The 20046-nt window shown below is 39.6% G+C and overlaps 1 protein-coding gene across 2 annotated transcripts; it reads right to left on the bottom strand.

Annotated features, from left to right (window-relative positions):
• Positions 1 to 5006: 5006 nt before the first annotated feature.
• On the bottom strand, positions 5007 to 18122 carry LOC112944029 (arylsulfatase D-like). Of its 2 annotated transcripts, XM_026035358.1 has the most exons (11): positions 17917 to 18122; positions 17358 to 17435; positions 14537 to 14686; positions 13541 to 13662; positions 12201 to 12323; positions 10368 to 10791; positions 9208 to 9344; positions 8879 to 9013; positions 6842 to 7004; positions 5958 to 6079; positions 5007 to 5485 (listed from the first exon to the last, which is right to left on the bottom strand). In XM_026035358.1, the coding sequence occupies exons 3-11, from the start codon at positions 14674 to 14676 to the stop codon at positions 5118 to 5120; spliced, it is 1734 nt and encodes a 577-aa protein (XP_025891143.1). In that variant the 5' UTR covers positions 14677 to 14686; positions 17358 to 17435; positions 17917 to 18122; the 3' UTR covers positions 5007 to 5117. The 2 variants fall into 2 exon arrangements, with proteins under 2 accessions (XP_025891143.1, XP_025891144.1); XM_026035359.1 differs by lacking the exon at positions 17358 to 17435.
• Positions 18123 to 20046: the final 1924 nt, after the last annotated feature.

Here is a 20046-nt window from a genome sequence, read left to right as displayed (position 1 = left end):
CCTTTTAGTTCCTAAACATTTTTTTTTTTTGTCTAGGAAGTCAGATTTTATGAATGGAAGCAATTTCCTTGTTGAATTAACCAGTATAACTAACCTATTTGGATACAGAATGGATTTGGAAATGCACTCTTACACTAAGGCATCTGCAGAAAATATGCACTGAAGGTGTAAAAGTCATGCAGGAACATATGATAAATTGGCTCCACAGGGCCTGGCACAGGCTTATCTTAATGCTGCAAAGTAAGTCAGAGGTGCCTTTTGTTTTCTTCTGTGTGGAAAGAGACCAGAATGTTAAATATCCAGTCCATGGGAAATTCTTATTTTCCTACACTTCTTTCTATTTCAAAACAGTACAAGAACAAAGATATTCTCAGTTCCATTAAGGAATATTTTGAAGATAATAAGCATATTTACTTTCAAGGAAAAGCTTTTTTTTTTTGCTTCCATTTTGATTTTTTCAGTTTAGAACTGCAAAAATCACAGTTGTAAACAAAAAGCACTTCCAAACACAAAGTAAAAACTCCTGTAAGGTTCCATCTCGACTAATGAAAGATTCTTCCCTGCCCCTCCCCCAACAAGTACATTTTCAAAAGGGAAAAGCAGCATTTTCTGGAGATTATTTCCCCACCTTTAGTGGCATGTAAGAATGCTATGTTTTTTGTTTTTCATCTGTGCAGAATAAAAAACTGGACAGCGCAGGGCATAATTCTGCCCTATGAATTTCAAAGAATGAGCCAATGGACAAGAAAACAATAAATGATGCTGTTCTTATTAGGAAAAGAAAATAAAAAATGTCATATCCAATTCCACTGATGATTTTTACACTGATGATAACATCTGGGTGCCTATTTGACTAGGGCCAAAACGATATGCCTGCAAAAATTACACTTCCTGTCCATACATCTGCTTCTTATGTGCCTGATCTTTCCTGGAAAGAGCATTTTCCATATGGTTTAGGTCATTTTCCCCTCTTTATGGGTAGGATCCTGAAAGATAGTACTGAGATTCTAACGACCCTGCCCCTGGCCGACTCAGGGGTATGGGCAGCAGAGACCCCTCTCACCAAACATACTGGCTACGTTTGGAAAAGGATCTCATTGCCAGTGCAGATGCCACAGATGGAGTGACATGATTCCAATAAAAAGGCTGTATCAGTGTGAAGCAAAGGACTGCCTGTTGGAGCTATTATCACTTGTTTGTATCATACTGGTGCCTCTTAATCACAGGCTAGCAGCAATTCCAACTGAAGCCCCACGCAGCGCAGGGTGAAGGACAAGGCCAGCGCACAAAGGCATTAGCCTGGGAGGAGGAAGAGCCAGCAAAGGCTCTGGCCCTTGCCTGCAATGAAGCTTCTCCGTGGGGCTTTAATGGAGCCAGCAAAACTGCTCTGCCCTCCTGGGGCTGGCAGGCAGCCTGGCGCTTAACAGGACTGCAGCGGGTAAATGAGCCCAAGCTACTGCAATGAGAACGTCCTCTGTCTAGCTTCGGTAACTGAGGGTCATTACAGCCCCGAGAAGCTGAATAGAACAAAAATACCAGACAGATCTGAGCATGTAAGAAATCCCCAGCTTTCCTAAAGGAATTCGTAAGAGCTCCAAGCCAGTACAGCAGCTCTGCTATCGTCTGCTTTCTCTTAATAGCTTTCAGTGGCACTGCTGCTGGTGACAGTTTCTATGCTGCTATTTGGGTGGAGACTTTGTACAGCCATGTGGGAAAGCTGAGAACTCAGAATCAGGGAGTTGCAGTGGTCCTAAAAATACCTGGGTCTTAATACCTTTGGTTGTGGCATCACAGAATCACAGAATGGCTGAGGTTGGAAGGGACCTCTAGAGACCATCTAATCCAACCCCCCTGCTCAGGCAGGGACACCCAGAGCACGCGGCACATTTTAAAACAATTATTGCAGGAGAACTGCAAGAGCTTTTTTTTTTTTTTTTTTTTTTTTTTTTTTTTTTTTTTTTTTTTTTTTTTTTTTTTTTTTTTTTTTTTTTTTATCTACAGCAGTCTGACAGGTTAATGTTTTTTGTCATTCCCCCGCCCCCCCTTACAGACTTCTGAATAAATAATAGACTGAAAACACTGTTTGCTGACTTCAGAAATGTGAAATCAAACTACATGCTGAAAATCAGTGCTTTCTGATTTAGTGCAAACATTTTTGGAGCACTACTCTTACTGAAGGGCTAGAAGAAATACCAAACCAGTAAAAAAGAAAAAACAAAACATTTAAATGTGCATATTCATCATTTTCTTTCAGACGCTGATTTGTACAGAGTGGAGCTCTCCCTGACATTGATATGAGAGCATCGCAAACACAGTTCTGGGCCCCAGAGCTTGCTCAGTTTCCTTATCTATTAAATACACAAACAGAAACGTAACAGCTAACAAACATCTGCCTCTAGAAATCAGCACAGTTACACGTATCTAAGGAAGCATCAGGCTGTAATTCCCTCCCTAAGGGAGCAAGTCAGAGGAAACTGTCATCAAGACTGATAACGACCAACCCCTTTCTAACAACGTGGAAAACAAACCCTCCTCTTGATTAATCTTCTTGCACCTGAATTCCTCTCCTTCCTTGCTCAGCTTCGCAGTGCGGATCCGCTAAGGCCCCTGGCAGGCAGTGGGATGAACTTGGGAGTTTTTCCTCTTCCCCCAGGCTTCACTCAGCAATTGACTGGGATTCCCGCCAGGAGCAGCAGGCAAACTGGAGCCAGGTTAAAGTTTGACACAAATTCCTGGCTGAGCCACTACAAAGCAGCCTGGAAATCCTGGCACAACACGGCTGCTGCCGTGCCTAGATTCCCAGGGCCGCTAATTCTATACAGACCTGGATAAACTCCATCACTGCTGTATTTCAGTGCCCCAAAGAGATGCTATAAATAATGTGTGCCTGTAAATAACAGTATCTGTTGATTTGTTGACATTTCAGGGCTCTGAATACCTTGAATATTAATTAATATTAATGTAATTTTGTATTTAGAAGTAAATGCGACAGAAAGATGTAGCAGGTTAAACTATGAGTTTTGTATAAAACTGCTGGAGGGGCAAGTAGAGTTGAAGGCAGTTTGATTTGTTGATCACTTTGCTCACGTTTATACACGTGGCTTTGTTGATCACTTTGCTCACATTTGATTATTTTCATAATGGACACATTAGGCAAATTTGCCTACTTTTATCAATATCCATTTAATACTTATATGGTATGATTACATAACATGCTTGTGATGTTTCCTGTGCAAAGGTAATTTCTTGAAAATGACATTGTGCTTTGGGAAAGATGATTCCTTAAAAGCTGCTAACACTGTAAGCATCTATATGTCTTCAGTTCAAATTAAAATTTAAGCCTTTTAGCTTTTCTGTTCTGCTTCCATCATTCTCACCACGTGATCACTGTTGAAGATGTGCACATGTTGTTGCTGGACGGCGTTAAAAAAATAAAATTATTCAAGTTTTTCCCTCATAACAAAACAAAGGATTTGTGAGTGGAGGAGGCATTCTGCTAGTATGGACTTTGCATCCTGTTAGCACCGAGTTAGTCATGCAATGCAGAGGTTACAGCTGTGAGTAGTTATTGCCTTCAGTAGAATTAAACTTTCAAGCAAAATCTTACATTAGAGTTACAGCTTTGTGGTAACAAAGCAGAAAGGAGATGATTTCTTTTCTTGAGCCTTGCAGAATTTGCTTCCCCTAAAATAACCTGTTTTTCACTGTGCCGAAGCACAGGAAGCCACTGTTTACTCACTACTGCCTACACAGGAATTCTCTGCCAGCAAACACTTAAATTTTGTATCATGGTGTGCTTTATACTGCCATCCTCTATCTAGCTATTCTCACATGTCTGATTTACAAAAGCAAATATTGGCATTCTGATATTCCTTCTTGCGGGTAAGAATCTTCCTGAGGGAACTTCTGAACTGGCTGAGCAAGTTTTGGAGGGGTTGCAACCATTTGCAAAGGGTGGAGGGTTATCAATATCAATAAGCAGTTTCCTTTTACTTTCTCCAAATCCCAATTCCTACAGAATGTCTTACCAGCGTGCTTATAAAAACTTCAGACTATATCTACCTGCTGCAGAAAACCATCCTCAGTACTGGTCAAGGCATAAAATCTCTGCAAATTCACAGTGAATTTCAGTGAATTTAACACATTTAGAAAAAAATGACTCATTGCCACATCACTGTTTTTTGGTACTAATGTTGTCAAGGTTCCTTTATCTGAGTGGTTTGTAAGTAGTTAAAAATTAAGTATCCTGCTGCTAACTATTCTTAAGCATTAATTTCAATAACACTCTCAAGTGAACAATACCTTTTTATAACTGACTTTAAAACACTGTGAGTTATTTATCCAAAACATTTTTATTGGCATCCTTTTATTTCAATTTTTTTTATCTACCAAAGAAGTATATAAAAAACACCACCCTCAGGGGAGCAACTCCTTGTTGCATCTGTTGTAGAGTTATTTTGGACTTCAACATTTTGTACTTTATTCTATCTGTGATACATTATTGTTGCCCACAGATCTGTTCCAAAAGCTCTTTAGAACTTGAAGAATATCCTTCACTAAATCAGATTCACTCTGGCTCAGGTGTTTAAGTGTATTTTATACAGCAATATTTTTATATTAGTAAAGCAACAGAATTGAACAGTATATTTTCAGAGTCAGGGAATGAGAAAGCAATAAAGAGTGAAATCACTGTGTTTGTCTACAGTATGACCATGAGCTTGGGAGCAGATATGCAAGCATCTGGAGTTCCTCAGAAGTCTATTATTTCTTAATGATTACCTGCTATTACCTCACCAGCACCATATACTATGCTCTCTACAGACTTTTCCAATTGTGTTCCTTGAGTGGCACATTTTGGAAGTACATCTATAGTTGTCTCTTAGATGCAAATCTGAAAAGCTGATCTAGTTTCAACTCCTTTTCCACTCACAAAAAAAGGAATCTTCTACGGCTTTTGCTTAGTTGTGAAGAATGAAAGGATAAAAAATCTGTTCAACATTCCTTTATTTTTGTTTCCAAGACAAAAAAAAATATTATTGTGCCCCGACATGATCATCTTCTGACAGCTTTGTCAGCAGAGAGCTCAGAGCCACAGAACTTCTTGTTAGGCATCCATCTCACAAACTGTGTGTGCTGTCACCTTCCTTATCACACCAACAAAAGGGGAATGTCCCACAGCAGGGCTGCAGCCACGGCTTCCAAATAATGTTGTGGAAGGAGAGCTGTTCTGGGACTGGAGTCAGTGTCCTGCGATGCTCTTCTGTGGCTCTTCTAATCTTCTTTATTACAGTGTCAAAGAGGGGCTCAGTCTCAGCTGTTAGAGGTTTGGCCTCAGCAGGGTCTCGTGAGAGATCAAAGAGCAGTGGAGGGTCGTGGTGGATCACACCTTCCCCAAAGCATGGGCAAATTCCTTTTCCATAACAAGCTCCAGCCCCAGGTGGATGGAAGACTGGGGTCACATAATGTGCCTTCCAGATGGCTCCACCTGGCAGGAAAGAAATGTTATGACACAAGTAGAAGACAACAGAGGAAAATGGAAAATGTCTTCAAACAATAGCAATACATGTGTTTACTAAAGACAGATTCTCCTATCCTCACTACTTTCCTCACCCACATTCATCAGTAAACAGGCTGTCTACATTCAATAATGATTTGGAGATATCAAACATTAGAGATATGAAGAAAACAGCAAACCATCTCTCATAATACTAGACAGCCTATGTTCTCAATGCACCTCCTATAATCTATTTACGGTATATTATACACATTTTGTGCTGTGAGACATCTCCAGCTGTCCAGTCACTGACACATCATTCGTAATAATTTCAAGAATATCAGAGATCAGAGTAGATAAATATCCATCATACAAAATACCTGTCAGCTAGGACGATGGCTATCAAGAGGATGAAATGCTTGTTATATTTTGCAGTTCGCATGAAACAAATGTTTATACTCACTGTCCTTTTGGTGCCACCGCACTGCATGCAAGTAGGACCCGCAGTAGTGGAACAGGAACTCATGCTCTGAGTGTTGAACACGTCCTTGCAGTAACGGCATCAAGTTCTGGCCATCGATTACTCTAATGTGATGAGGAGAGGGGTATTCAATGGGGGCAAACCTGACAGAATGAGCTGCATACTTATCACTGTCCTTGCATTGGCTGCTAAAGAGCTTACGTAGTAATTTGGCTATACATTTACAGCAGCCATCAGCATGTCAAACTAATATTTTAAATCTCTAGATAAAATGCTATTATTCCTAGGTAAAACAGTATTATTGATCTCAAAATTGTTTACATACAGCCATTTTCAAAGGAGCCTCATAAAACCTTTGGAACATGCATAAGTTTAATGACTTTCGGGGGGATTTGGAAATAATTAACTACACGGGTCATGTAAGCACCTGTGGGCATATCTGTCAGAGTTCACTCATGACATCTATTTTTTCCTCTATGACATAGGATTGAGCAGGTGTTGAGAAGAGAAAAAGTTAATGGAAAAGAATTCTGAATTTCCTGCCTGCATTTCTCTTCTCTCCGTCATCACTATATCTATCACTGGGATGTTCTTCAGTCAGGGACCTTTATGGTGTCCAGTGGTCATTAGTGTACTCTTTTTAGTTCAAGCACTCAACAAATATGTTTACACATTTGGAGATTTCAGAGCCTTGCCTGAACCTATGAATTCTAGAGCCTCCTGTATCTCCCGATGTTGCAGTATATAATTGCAACAGCACAGGAAAAAAAAAAGTCTTTTTAATACCCACCTCATAATAAAAGCAAAATAACAGTCATTGATATGACAAGAGATGCCACAGCAAGTATGTTTTCTTGTCTGCATACCTGTCCTGAGGTAATGTTCCTCCAGCCAGATGAACTATGGTGGGATAAATGTCCATAAGACTTGTAGGTTCATCGATAGCTATATTGGCAGGTAACACTCCTGGCCATCTAAATATTCCTGGCACACGGATTCCTCCTTCCCACCCTCCCATGCCTTTTCCACCTGCAGTGAAATAAACCAATAATAGCAATTCCAAGGCAATCACAAAATACAAAGCCATTAATTGGCTTGTTATATTTGAATCTACAGAAAAACAACAACAACAACAACAACAAAAAAAAACACAGTAATGCTCTGTTTATCTGGAAGATTTGACTCTTTCTTTGCACTCGATTTCACATACTTCAGAAGGACTGAAATGCAATATATGTATGGCAAATCTGCCTTTGAAAATTATGTACTCAACAACAATAAAATAACTTCCATCTTCTGCTTCCTTCCATTTTGTACCCCGCCTGCATTCACTTATGTTTTTGAACAGCTTCACAGCAAAAAAAAGAAGAGGAAGGACTGGAAACTGGAAGAGCGAACAAGATTGAAGAAATATTTGATATTCTCTTTAAAAATTAATAAGATTTAGGAACTACTGCCCTGGTGTTAATGAACACCTTCAAAATGTTATTGCTTTTCTTTCCAGTCATGGATACTTCCCTTCAAAATATGTGCCCTTAGCACTTGTGTTTCCCAAGGTTTCATGCATCTCTTCCATTTTTGAAATTGGAATTTGGACCTGGCTTCCTCAGTGCTTATTTTAACATCTCCAAACTCAGAAGCAAAAATTTGAATCTATGAAATCACATCATACACGCTTTCCTTCAAATGGCAGGGAAGTCCATTTTTCCCACGTGCTACTAATAGAAAGTATCCTAATAAAGCATCCTGATAGTAGGTACATGAAGACTGTTTATCTTACTCCCAATGAAAAACTCAACTTTAATTGAGGTGTTCAGCGTGTCAAAAACCATTATCCTTGCTAGATCCCATCAGTCTGATGCATCAGTATTGTCATCCAGAAAGTGAAGAGAAGCCACTTCTCATGCAAAGAGAGGAAATAAGAAATGAGAAGTAAGGTTATTGTATTAAGTGAAAGCCCTTCCCTTTCATAAGGGAACCTCCTTTGCTTAGCAGTGTGTGACAAATACCTTGTGGAAGCCAAATTTTCAAGTCTTTGACTTCCACTGTGCAGTGGGGAGTAGTTCAGGTGAGCTCTAAATTGGAGGCAGCCTGATTTATGAAATTAAATCATTGGAAGCTTTGCAAGAAGTGGAGAGTTCACCAGTGATAGCAGGGCGTGAGATCTGAATCGTCTCTAAGTTTGTCTTGTCACTTCTTGTACTGGTCATGTCTTGGGCTTCGTGTCGGGTCATAGTATGAGGCTGCCTGACCAAGCAAGACTGCCGGAGTGGACGAGAGGACAGGCAATAGAGCCCTATTCTTTTGGCATGAAAAAGCCACTGCACTACCCATCAGGCTGAAACGTGTCACAGTGAAAGGGAGATGCAGAAAGCCCTCTTTGACTAAGGAGACCAGTGTGAATGGCATTTGAATTTTTTGCCAATCCCTGGTTTTGGGTAGAGTATGAAAGCATATAGGGACTAAGTTGGTTCTGCAAGTCATGGCACAATATGCCCTTCATATGCTATTCCATATTGATTAGTTAGGCAGGTACAATTTCTGAAGTATAATAAGAAAAATAAACAAGTAAATCAGGAAGAAGTCCTATTGTGGAAGGAAAGAAGAAAGAAAAAAGGACAAATAAATGTCAAAACCTTGCACTTTTTTCTGTAGCTTTCAATTTTAGAAAAACAAATGTCTTATAGGTATCAAACTATAAAGCACCTTTATCATAGAGATGAGTAATAAAGCTTGCATCTTACTGAAAGGAAAGGTGATTTAAAGAATAAAGCACCCCTGCATAAAACCTATATTTCATCTAGAAAACAATGCAGCTCGTTCCATCCCTGTCAGCCTGAGCAAGGCAAATTCATTAAATACCTGTTTCTAACCTTCATGCAAAGTCATACTGTAATTCTTACCTTTATAGATACCATTCCAGCCACCTAACTGGGCAGATCCATCCTGAGCCTCCAGCTGTCCTCCGTGGTCGGAGGCAAAGTATGTGAATGTATTATTCTTCAAACCTTCTTTGTCAAGAGCATCCAGAATTTTACCTCAAATATAAAAAAAAGAGTCAGCGAGGTTCCTATTAAGCAAACAGAAAGATCAAGATATTTATAAGTTTTAAAAAAGCACTGGAAGATTTTAGCAGTTGAGACTTTTTGAGATGTCTTAGCTTCCTGCCGTAAAATACCCAGATCTCTTCATGTCAGGCATATGTTTGAAAGAAATCTTTCACAACACATACCCACCATCCAGTCCATTTCTTCTACATTGTCTCCATATAAACCATGTCTGCTCTTTCTCAAAAATCTTGCTGTGGTAAAAAGTGGGGTATGAACATGAAGAAAGGAGACAAAAAGAAGGAATTTTCTGTGCCTGTTTCTTGAAAAAAAAAAAAAAATTATACACTTCGAATTTTTTTTTAAATTACATTCATTCATACAGACTCCCGCATTGAGTCTAGACTGTACCCACAACCAAAATATCTCTGTTGATTGTGATTAGAAGATTTCTTTTGGCATAAAATATAGGAAAGACTCCTTAAGTCAAGCTTATTTAAAAATTCTAATGTGTAGATAGGCAGAGCATGTACAGAGTGCTTAAGTAAATTAGGTGCCCAAATCTGATGCTTTTTAATTAAATGCAACTGGATATAATCTCTAGAACTAGAGGAAACAGCCACAGATGGAAGCACCGAAAGTTCCACAGGAACTTAAGGAAACATTTCTTAACAGTGAGGGTGACAGAGCCCTGGAACAGGCTGGCCAGAGAAGATGTGGAGTTTCCTTCTCTGCAGATCTTTAAAATGCTCTTGGATGCAGCCCTGTGCCACGTGCTCTAGGTGGAGGACTCTGGAGGTCCCTTCCAACCTTAAGGATTCTATGATTCATATTTAACATGTATACAGATTTTCTAATGGGGTGAATAATAGTTTTAGTATATTTGTTTTCATAGCCTTGAAGAAAATAAAAGTATTTCCTGCTTTAGAGAAAGACAACTGGTACACAGAAATAATTGCTCAAGGCTGTGCAGGCAGAAGAGGAAATTGAGGCTAGAACATGGAGCATCTTAACTTTCTTCTCAACTCTTTGAATGCTGTGAAAATGAACTTCTAAATGGACTTTTAGCAGGAATAATTGTGTAATCTGCAGCGTTCTATCTAGGCATTTATGAGTGAGTTTCCTAATCATATATCATTTGGTTAAATACATCTCATTTGCTGTAAGCTCATATTCAGGATAGTTACACCTTAAGTGCAAGCAAAGGGGATTATACATTTATGTATTTGGAATGTTTCAAAGTTTCAGTTATTAAGATCCATCTCTAGTTTCTAGAGAACAGACTCTACTAGAAGAGCCCAGAACATCCTGCCTCATTTAAGGAAAACGACAGACAATCAGTTACCTTTCGATAAATGAGACTGCCTCTTTCAGCATGAGTGACGCAGTCCTCTCCAGCCTCATGGGCTGCTCAGTAATATCGTGATTCCTCATCAGGATACAGTTCCAGTACTGCACAAAGCCATAACTGGAGTACCAAGAAATGAAGAAGATGCAGCCAACCAAAGTAAAATATCCAATTGTCTTCCAGCAGACGGAAATTAAACCAGTCAGTCTTCCAGCGGTGAGAGTCAGCACAGCAAGGGCAACTATCTGGCTGTAAAGCCAAAGCTTGGCTTGAAGGGCTGCATCCAGCTCTGGGGGTTTGTTTTCCTGGCAGTTGTTTAGAAGCGTGAAAGGCATGCCATAGAAGTAGTCAAATCCATGGTTCAGAGGATGGTGACAGTGATCACTGAAGGATTCACAGTTTACACCTTGATGCCACTTTCCTGGAGGTTTTAAAGCATGAAAGAAATTAGAACATTAACATAGACAACTCAACAAAAAGTCAAAATAACACTGTGAGGAACTGTTTAGTAATTCAGTAAGTCACTCCCTATGTGAATAAAGGTGATTAAAGCATTCCCCAGTGCACAAGGATGCTGGTTAAATTCAATGCCTGATCAAGTGGATGTCACAACATAATGTAAGATTCCCAAACTGCCATGCAATAAACAGATAAGTTTGCAACACGCTCAGTTACTGAAGTGATGAGGATCACATAAGCATAGGGTTTCATTGGCTTTCAGTTACAGGACTGAAGGTACTCTAATTTGCAGATTCCTTTAATACAGTGACTTTCTAACTTTCAAGTGCCTGACTTGAAATTTCATTAATAGTAATTAACATAATGTTACAAAAGTAGTGAACTTTTGCCTATTATTAACAAATATCTTAATCACCAGGCTCAGGAAGATGATTTCCCAAGCATGTCTCTACTCCATAGGAAAGAGATGGAAATGTATAAACCAGACAAAAGCTGGTGTCTGCTTAGAAAAGCTGCTGGATCAGAGGACCCCAAGGTTTGTTGTGGTAGGTAATCTCCATGTAATTATCAGCTCAGTCAGGAAGACTGCACTTAGTTAGTTCTTGTCTCAACATGGCTGTGTCTGTTTCCTAACACTGCAGATGACAATCACTGCTGTGATCCTAACACTGCAGATGACAATGGATTGGGCACATCTGACCCAAGCACTGTTTTTAAGGGAACCAGTGTTGACTCTTAGTCAATTTATGTGAAGGGATTCTTTGCAGTACAGTAATGAACGCTGAATAGCAGGAAAGAAAGATATGTTGCTAGCAGATTTTAAAGATATTTGACAGAAGAATTATGGATCTTGAAGATCTCCAGGTCTGACCCAGGTTACAGACAGAAAGATGTGCTGAATACCGTGATTTCTTGACACTGACGCAGCTTGGTTTCATATGAGGAAGCAGCTGCAGGGCTGTGGATCACTGGGAACTCACAGCATCACTTGTGAGACACTCCAGCTTTATCAGCACAAACCTCTGCTCTGTGGGCACAAACTGTCTTTTTTGTGCCAAGACAACCAAACTCGGTGGACCAACTGTTAAAGATTTTAGGTCAAGAGAAATAAATGCTCATTCATTACAACCAAGAGTTATTTTTTTTAATATCTCCCCTGTGTCAAGTCCCTTATACTGGCATTAATATTGTTATAAAATCTTCAAACTGTGTAATTTTTAGGGTTGCTGCAAACATGAGTATTTTATCCTCTCCATCTTTCAGAACATTCATAACTATGAGTAATGGACTATTTGGGGTGAACACAATTCCCAGATTTCCTTTATACAACTAGGTCGCTCTTCAAATGAGTGATAAAGCCTTTTCGCTTACCTATCAGCCCAGTGGTGTAACCTTGTTTCTGTAGCAGCCTGGCAAAGGTTGTTTCATTTGCAGGGAGCCCTCCTGACCCTGCGTTCCACTGCAGCGCTCGGTACCGATTGCTGGAGGCCATCCCTGACAAAAACAATCCAGGTCATTGTGTGCATGCCTTTCCCTCGTGCGTGCTGAGGCTGGGCTGCTCTTGTCAGTCTCCGAGCCAGGTGCTTCATCTGAAGCTGATGGAGCTCCTCATAAGATGTAAAGCCAAACATGTTTTGTAGTCAGTCACATCATATTATCAGTGCTGTATCTAAAGTAATTCAGGTAGTCAGGAGCTGTATTTTAAAGCAAATGCTTTTTGACACCAGTTTTACCATCAAATTGAGAATAAATCAGTGGTGACAGTATAGAGTAAATTTTATTTTCCGGCTTTCTGAGCAACTGCAATAATTCAATCTCCCTGTTCTTCGTCTAAAGTGAGAGATAACAGTTGCATTTCCCTATCTCCAAATGATGTTTTGAATATAAAGATGTTAAAATCTACGATTTACTGAGAGTAATAAGATTTATATGCTTAAAATAAAATTCCTCACCGTATATCTTTAAAGTCTTACAAAAAGACTTGATTTCATTGTTGCTAAGAGATTAAAATAAAACTCCTTCTCTGCGAGTAAAAACCTCAAATTTTTGGTGTAGCCACAAGCATAGACTCTCTTCTCTGTATAAGCTGTAATTACGGAAGCCAAAGGGAAGCTACAGTCAACATTAGATTAGCATGCCAGAGATGTAATGACTACAGCAGTTAAGAGATAGTTAACCCAATATATACACTGATTTTTCACTTACTTTGCATATATGTTTCCTATATAGCTCCTATTGAGAAAAGCATACCTACAAAATTATCCAAAAGCCATAAATAAGTTTGGAATGGACCCCATGTTTCATTTTTCAGTGGAGTTTTGTAACTTACTGCACTACAGTGGCTCTGAACTTGTCCTTTTCATTTGGGACTCTTGTTTCAGGCCCTCACCTCTAACCATCACTGCCAAGAGAATTTTCAACAGATAGCACCATGCTGTGTTGCAGTAAAGAAGTGACAGATATTGTTTAATGTTGTCATTTCTCCCTACTAATCTATTTGTATCATACACATCTTCCACATAGCCTAAAAAAATGTTAAAAGTCTAACAGCTGGTGAGGCAATGGTTCCCATTCAGACATTTACCTAAAGTCAGAGCCACTGATGAAGTATTTCCTATCACAAGCCAAGGAAATAGCTCTCTTATCTTCTGTTCCAATACATATTCTGTATTTTAGTTCAGAGAAATCTGTAGTTTAAAAACAGGCCCAACCTGATCTGATGGGGTATCTGCCAGTGAGAAAAGCTGCTCTGCTCGGAGTGCAGAGTGGAGCGGCAGCAATGTGCTGAGTAAGTTTCACTCCTTCTCTAGCCAGACGGTCAATGTTCGGGGTCCTAAACAACAGTTTCATGTTATTAGAAGCAAGGTAGTATCAAACTTATTTCAACAGATTATCAAGAAAAGCTCAAAATTTTGAACTGCTCCTGAGAAACGTCTTCTCTGAACATGCTCTAAGACTGTTGGGTTATAGCCACTGGAGAATCCATTTTTGGGACACAGCCATAGAGTGTACCTGGCAACCTTGAAAAGAAACTTAAAAATTGTTGGCACTGTTCAGTTTGAAAATAAAACTGAAAATGAAAGACTTACCAGGAAAAAAAACAGCACTCCTCTACTCAAATACTTCTAACAGGTCTGCACCCTGAATTTCATTGTTCATTAGGTCAGGAAATCTTACTGAGCATTTAGAGGTCTTGGAACCAAGAGTTTTTTGTTCCATGTTCATAATATGCTATTGATGTGACAATCCAGTGATACCTTTACACATTTAAACTTGCATGGGTTCCTAGCTTTCCTAGGAGGATGGACTACAACATCATGATGAGTGAAAGAGGCTTCCCAAACTGTAGTCACCACTAGTGCAGTGCCAGGCACCCACTGCTGTGCACAACCATATTGACACCACAGTCACTGCTTTTGAAAGAACATCATCCTGTGGGTCCACCCACAGGACTGTCCTGGAGAGGGCAACAAGTAAGTGGATTAGGGATTCTGGAAAAGCACTGGATGTATTGCCTAAATTTAGCTCATGCAAGAAGAAAATGAAAAATTCATTCATGAGAAGGAGAGAAAACTGTGACTGCAATTCTAGAGTCTTTGATTAAGAGAACTAAGAGATTAAGAATATTTCTTAAGTTATAACTAGGTTTAATTACCCAGGATAGAGGTTATATAACATTAAATGTATTGTACCAAGAGTTCCTTTACCTTATGGTATTGTTCCCATAGCAACCAATATCTCCAATGCCAAGATCATCAGCCACGAACAGAAGTATATTGGGTTTGGAGTCCATGGCTGCACTCACGTAAAATGTGCTCAAGAATAAAGAGGAAGTCAATGCCAGCATAAGATGTCTCCTGAAATAAAACAGAGAAGCTTTTTACACATGTGACAGAAAATGGAGAGATGGGAGTCATTGGCAGGATATCAGGAATATGTAATACAAAGTAGTGGGAAACTTCATTTCCCAGCCACACTTTCAGTAGGAAGAGTTATCCTGGTTCCCTTTCCTTGATCTCCAAGTAGATGACTGTAGTCAGAGATGCTGCACTTGTAAAATACTTTTTTTGCAAATACCTTTTTTTAAACACATGCACATCCCATTTTTTTGTTCCCTAGGTATGTCTAGAACATTTGAAACTACATACTTTTCCAAATTTTTCAAGATTGCTACATTAAGAGTCTTAAGACCTAGCCCTAAAGTTCCAAAGTTACTTTCCCCCTTCTTCCCCTCAGTCTAACAATACATTACAGCAATACAATAGCAATTTGCAGACAGATTAAAACTTGCTTTAGGAACAAGTTTTTTTTTTAGAAAAACTTGCTTTTAGGGAATTCTGTTCTGTACTTGGATTAGTTATTTTAAGCAAGGCAGACTTTCTTATTTGCAAATGTAATATCTCTGAAGAGTTATGCAGTGTTGAACCCTTTCAGTGAATGCTTTCAGATCACTAATTGGTTAGTTAAGAACTAAACAATTAAGAACTGCTTAAGTTAAGAACTGCTGGGGAGGTCTCTTAAGATCACTGAAAATAAACAGCCTCTACTGACAGCCCATTTCAGTTACGCAGGCATTCATCTTTCTGCATGGAATAGTAGTGAACCCCTCCTATGCTCTTCATACATAAAAGGGAAAGAAAAAGAAACATCATGATGAAATTTGCAGTGACATTCCTAGCACTTTGCTTTCTCTAAGCTAAGATGGATGATGGATATTTTCTGATCCCACCAGTAATCCTAACCAGTGTTGAGATAGGGTCAAGGACAAATTCCATCTCAGGTAACCTACTGCTTATAGCTCCAAGTCTGTACGCTAAGATGCTATGAAGCTTTACAGTGCTTCATACAGTACATACAGTAAAACAACAGCGCTCAGAGTTCAAAGTGATCATCTTTCAGCAATACCTGGAGCAAGACTGCAATAATGTTTAGCTATTAAACATTAATAAACCTTGAAAGCAGTAGGGTTGAAAGGAAGTTGAATATCTGTCTTTTCAGGATGCCTAGAAAGCTACTCAGCAGTTTGCGGAAATGATGATTTTAAAAGGCAGAGCCAGAGAATTCCACTTGGGAAACAAGCCTCGTCATTGTTTAAAAGCACTAAGTTTTTAGTTAAGTACTAAGTTAAGTACGTAGTTAAAATGGTCCTAAGAATTATTTTGGCAGCTATTACTACTAAATGACTTTACAAGGTCAGTCTAATGAGTCAGGTAAGTGCAAAACATTTGGAACATGCTGTGTAGCAGGCTGTTATTTATGCAACTTTTAAGTATAAGGCTTAATATAGATTTATTAAATAACTGAACTAACATAGCTTTATTGACAATGATCTTTGAGTACTAGCTAGATACCACTGGCACAGGCAATCAGATGTTGAAAACCCTCCTGAGCTGTAAAATTCTGGCTCCTGTGCTTGCCTTGGGATTATTTTCTATGGTGATACTGCTGTGCTTGTTGCACACTTAGAGAAATAAAGCATTAGGAGATTATAGCACCCGTCTGTTCAAGAAATCTGCTCCTTGTGAATGGTATCACGGGGAAGGGAACACTGTATCAGAGTTTGGCACCTTAGACTGCTTTTCTAATGACTCATGGAAAGGGAGAGGCCTCTTCAGGACAGTGTGAGATTCACAGGGAAGAAGAAGAAAAAAAAAAGAAAGAAAGAAATGGTGACACAATTTTTAATATAGCATTGAAAATCCTTCCTGGGGTTAGGTATGGGATCAAAAACAAAGGCTTAAAGTACAAAGAAAAAAAAAAAAGATGAAAAATGGTTCATCTGAATCCTGGGTTGGGTTGCTTGCAAAAAGAGGTGGGGCAATCTAAATAATACCCTTTACATTCTGCCAAGTGCAAATCAAAACACACGGGGAGGAACAAGAAATCTGCTCACTCAGATATGGCAGCAATGGTTATGCAAGGTAGGAGAGCAGTCCTCTGCTAAGCCATGATTCTGCATGCAAGTTATGCTTACAGCAAAGAATAAATTCACCATAAATCACTGGCGCGATTCTGGAAGAAAAAAGGACTGAGACAATCCTTAAACCTCTTTACAAGAGAAAGACTAGTGAGACTAGGTTTTAGTGAGAAAGACTAGGTTTCACCTCAAAGACTTTGACATTGGAGGGAACCACATTGTGTATTCATCAACACTTGACTATTCAAAGTGAAGTTTAAAAACTGGAGAGGGGACAGAAAACAACATAAGGAAATCAGGAAATGGAAAAATGTTTTATATCGATAGACCAGGAGCTCAATCAACAAAGAAAAAAAAAATTATAAATTCATGGGGAGAAAGCATAAGTCCTCAGAAAAGCGCATCAGTTTTGCTGAGACAGACCCATGCCTGGAAGGTGGAGATGGACAAACACAGCCTGTGTTCTCAGCAAGGGGGCTGATTAACGACTGAGTCATGTTAAGGCAGTAATGAATGAAGATCACCTGCCTTTCACCACCACCAAAAGCTTGAAAGAGGTTAGTCTGAAGCGTTAAATAGGAAGGGAAAACAGACATGATTAATTACTGTACCTCCTCCACCCCTGTTTTTGATATTTTTGATCCAGTGTGTCAGAGCCTTCAGAAGGCAGAGACTCCGGTCATCTTTTGCTGCCGAAGGTAGCAGAGAGAGAGAGAGATGTCAGAACATCAGAACAAAGCAGAGAGGTGTTTTTGTTCTGGGAGCAAGATGGCAGCGGAGGAAAGCGCCTTTTTGCCAAGTTCGCGCTTTCAGCCCTCCCTTCCCCATAACTCTGCACCTTGCACAGGGCAGCCCTGCTCCATGGCCACCCCTCTTGCCCCACGGCGGGCGCGGGAAGCCCAGCACGGGGCTCCTGGCCGAGAGCTCCATTCCTGAGGTCCTCCAGGCAGGGGAAGCAAAGAGCAGCCCCGTGGGAGGAAAGGGCACACTAAGAGTAAGGGCAGGAGGAAAAATTCCTCCCTGGGGAAAAGCCGAAAGAACTTAAGGAGGGAAAAAAAAGCAAAAAAAAAAAAAAAAAAAAAAAAAAAAAAAAAAAAAAAAAAAAAAAAAAAAAAAAAAAAAAAAACCACAACACAAACCAAAACCAAGAACTGCCCAATGTTGACTCACTTCCTACTCACTGCACGAGCTTTGCTGTCTCCATTTCCTTCACCTCAGGCTTTCTGATCCATGTCTCCAATGCGAGGTTTTCAGAAATATTGCTTGCATTTGTATCCGGATAATCGGTGTGTGTCAGTCTCCTTTAAAATCATTTCATCCTGTCTGGCACAAGGAGGATTTCCCGCCCACTATTTGTAAGTGCTAGATAAGGAAGAAATGTTTTAAATGGAAAGGGAAGAAAAAATTCAAAGTAAAATTATAGTAGCATAGAATATATAAAGCAAAATTATTAGTCAAGTACTGGAAAGACCAAGAAGGGCATTAGTGATAACTGATTGGAAGACTGTAAATCATAGATGGTGAGACTGCAAGATGCATATGCACCACGCTGCATGGAAAACCTTGGGCTCTGGCTGGAGAAACTGCCTGGAAGCTGGAAGCAGGATGGCCTGCTACATCTATTGCAGACAGCAAGTTGATTAGCCCTGGGGAGAGGGCTATAATCAAGGCAAATTAATGCAGTTGTGTCACTTAGGTGCCTGTGTACTAATTCTAATCAACCTGCTAAATTCCCACCGTATTTTGTTGTGCCGTTAACTTGCCACCATTCTTGCAGCACGCTTTGCTAGTTCATCTAGTATTGATTGCACTGTTTTCTTCAAGAATCAGCAACTTCTCCCCAAAGAAGTAATTGAATATGTTAATCTGGTAGATGTTCATGGAGTGGGATAAAGAAATGAGAGTGAAAATAAGGAAGGAGCCTTCAGCACAGAGCAAGGAAGTTTGTTCTGAGGAAAGGCATGTTTGCATGCCTCAAGGAGCAGTTAGATAGTAAAGCCTCACAGATGCCAGAGAGATTTTTCAGGGACTTGGGGAGAATGAGATGCAGACTGCACAATGCAGGAAGCACCAGGAGGTTCCTGGGTTGCAAACCAAACCTGAAGAAAAGCCTCCACTCTGCAAAAAGATACAGTGCCAAGGAAGACTACAAAGTGAAGTGAGATGCAAATTCATAGCATCTTTGCTGTAGTGTATCAGAGGCCCGCTTCCAGATCAGGACTCTGTCATATTATGGAGAAACAGGATGAAGGGTGCCACAACTAGTCTAGCCAAATATACAATATAAATTAATATATAGCCAAATAGCTATAGTATAGCCAAACTTGTGTATGGTTACTTCATATTAGAAAAGAAAAAAAAAAAAAGAAAGAAAAAAAAATCCATGGAGAAGTTACCTGCAGGGAGAAGCAGCAGGGCAGGAGGTCCTTGGTGCCCCCCAGGGTCCAACATCCCCTTGAGCTGCACATGTGTCCGGATCCCCTACTTTGCTCCTGGCTGTGCTTCGCTGCAGGGCATCTGGGCCCACCCTACAACTGCAGCCCAGGGGGCACTGGAAACCGACAGTATCAGTGACAGTCAAAATCTGATACGTAGCAGACCACAGAAATGGAATGTCCTGAAAATTGCTATTTGGCTTTAGAAAGTGAGAAATGGAGCAGGAGGAACAAATAAGCAAGAGGAGACAGACTGGAGTTACAGATAATTCATGGAATACTTTGCTTTCTCTGCCTAATCTTTTTATAAGCAGTTGGGTTTTTCATATATATGTATATATGTATGTATATTATATATGTATACATATGTATTTGTGTGTGTATTTTGACCAAGATAATAAGTAAAGATTTCTATATTTGTTATGTCACTTCAGCCACCATGCATTCCATCTGCTGTCTGTTATCTCCATATAAACTGTTGCTGCTTCTCCCAAGAAACATCTCTGTGTTAGAGAGGGTTTGTGGGCATGCAAAAAGATAACAATTGGGAAAAATGGTTGCAATGGTTTCTCAAATTTAAAAAAAAAAAGTAAACTTACTCTATGTGCGTATTATTTGTTTCAAGTTAAGATTCCTCTTTAAGAGGAGACCAATATCATTAATCATACTATTATTATGGTAATAATTAAATTCTGGAGGAGATCAGATGTCAGTGACTCGTAACTGCTTTACAAATTGTGCATTTTTGTATTTTCATACTCTTCTCTTTTGTTTTCCAATCACATGTGGAGGAATTATTTTTAGCTGACAAGTTAACATAGATCTACTGGAGCCCAGAGGCTTATCTATTTTACAGCACTTCAGT

Source organism: Nothoprocta perdicaria, unplaced genomic scaffold, assembly GCF_003342845.1.
Source record: "Nothoprocta perdicaria isolate Ctin4 unplaced genomic scaffold, notPer1 scaffold_159, whole genome shotgun sequence".
NCBI lineage: Eukaryota > Metazoa > Chordata > Aves > Tinamiformes > Tinamidae > Nothoprocta > Nothoprocta perdicaria.
The sequence above is the reverse complement of the archived record's forward strand: the minus strand, read 5'-3'. Positions and strand labels throughout refer to the sequence as shown.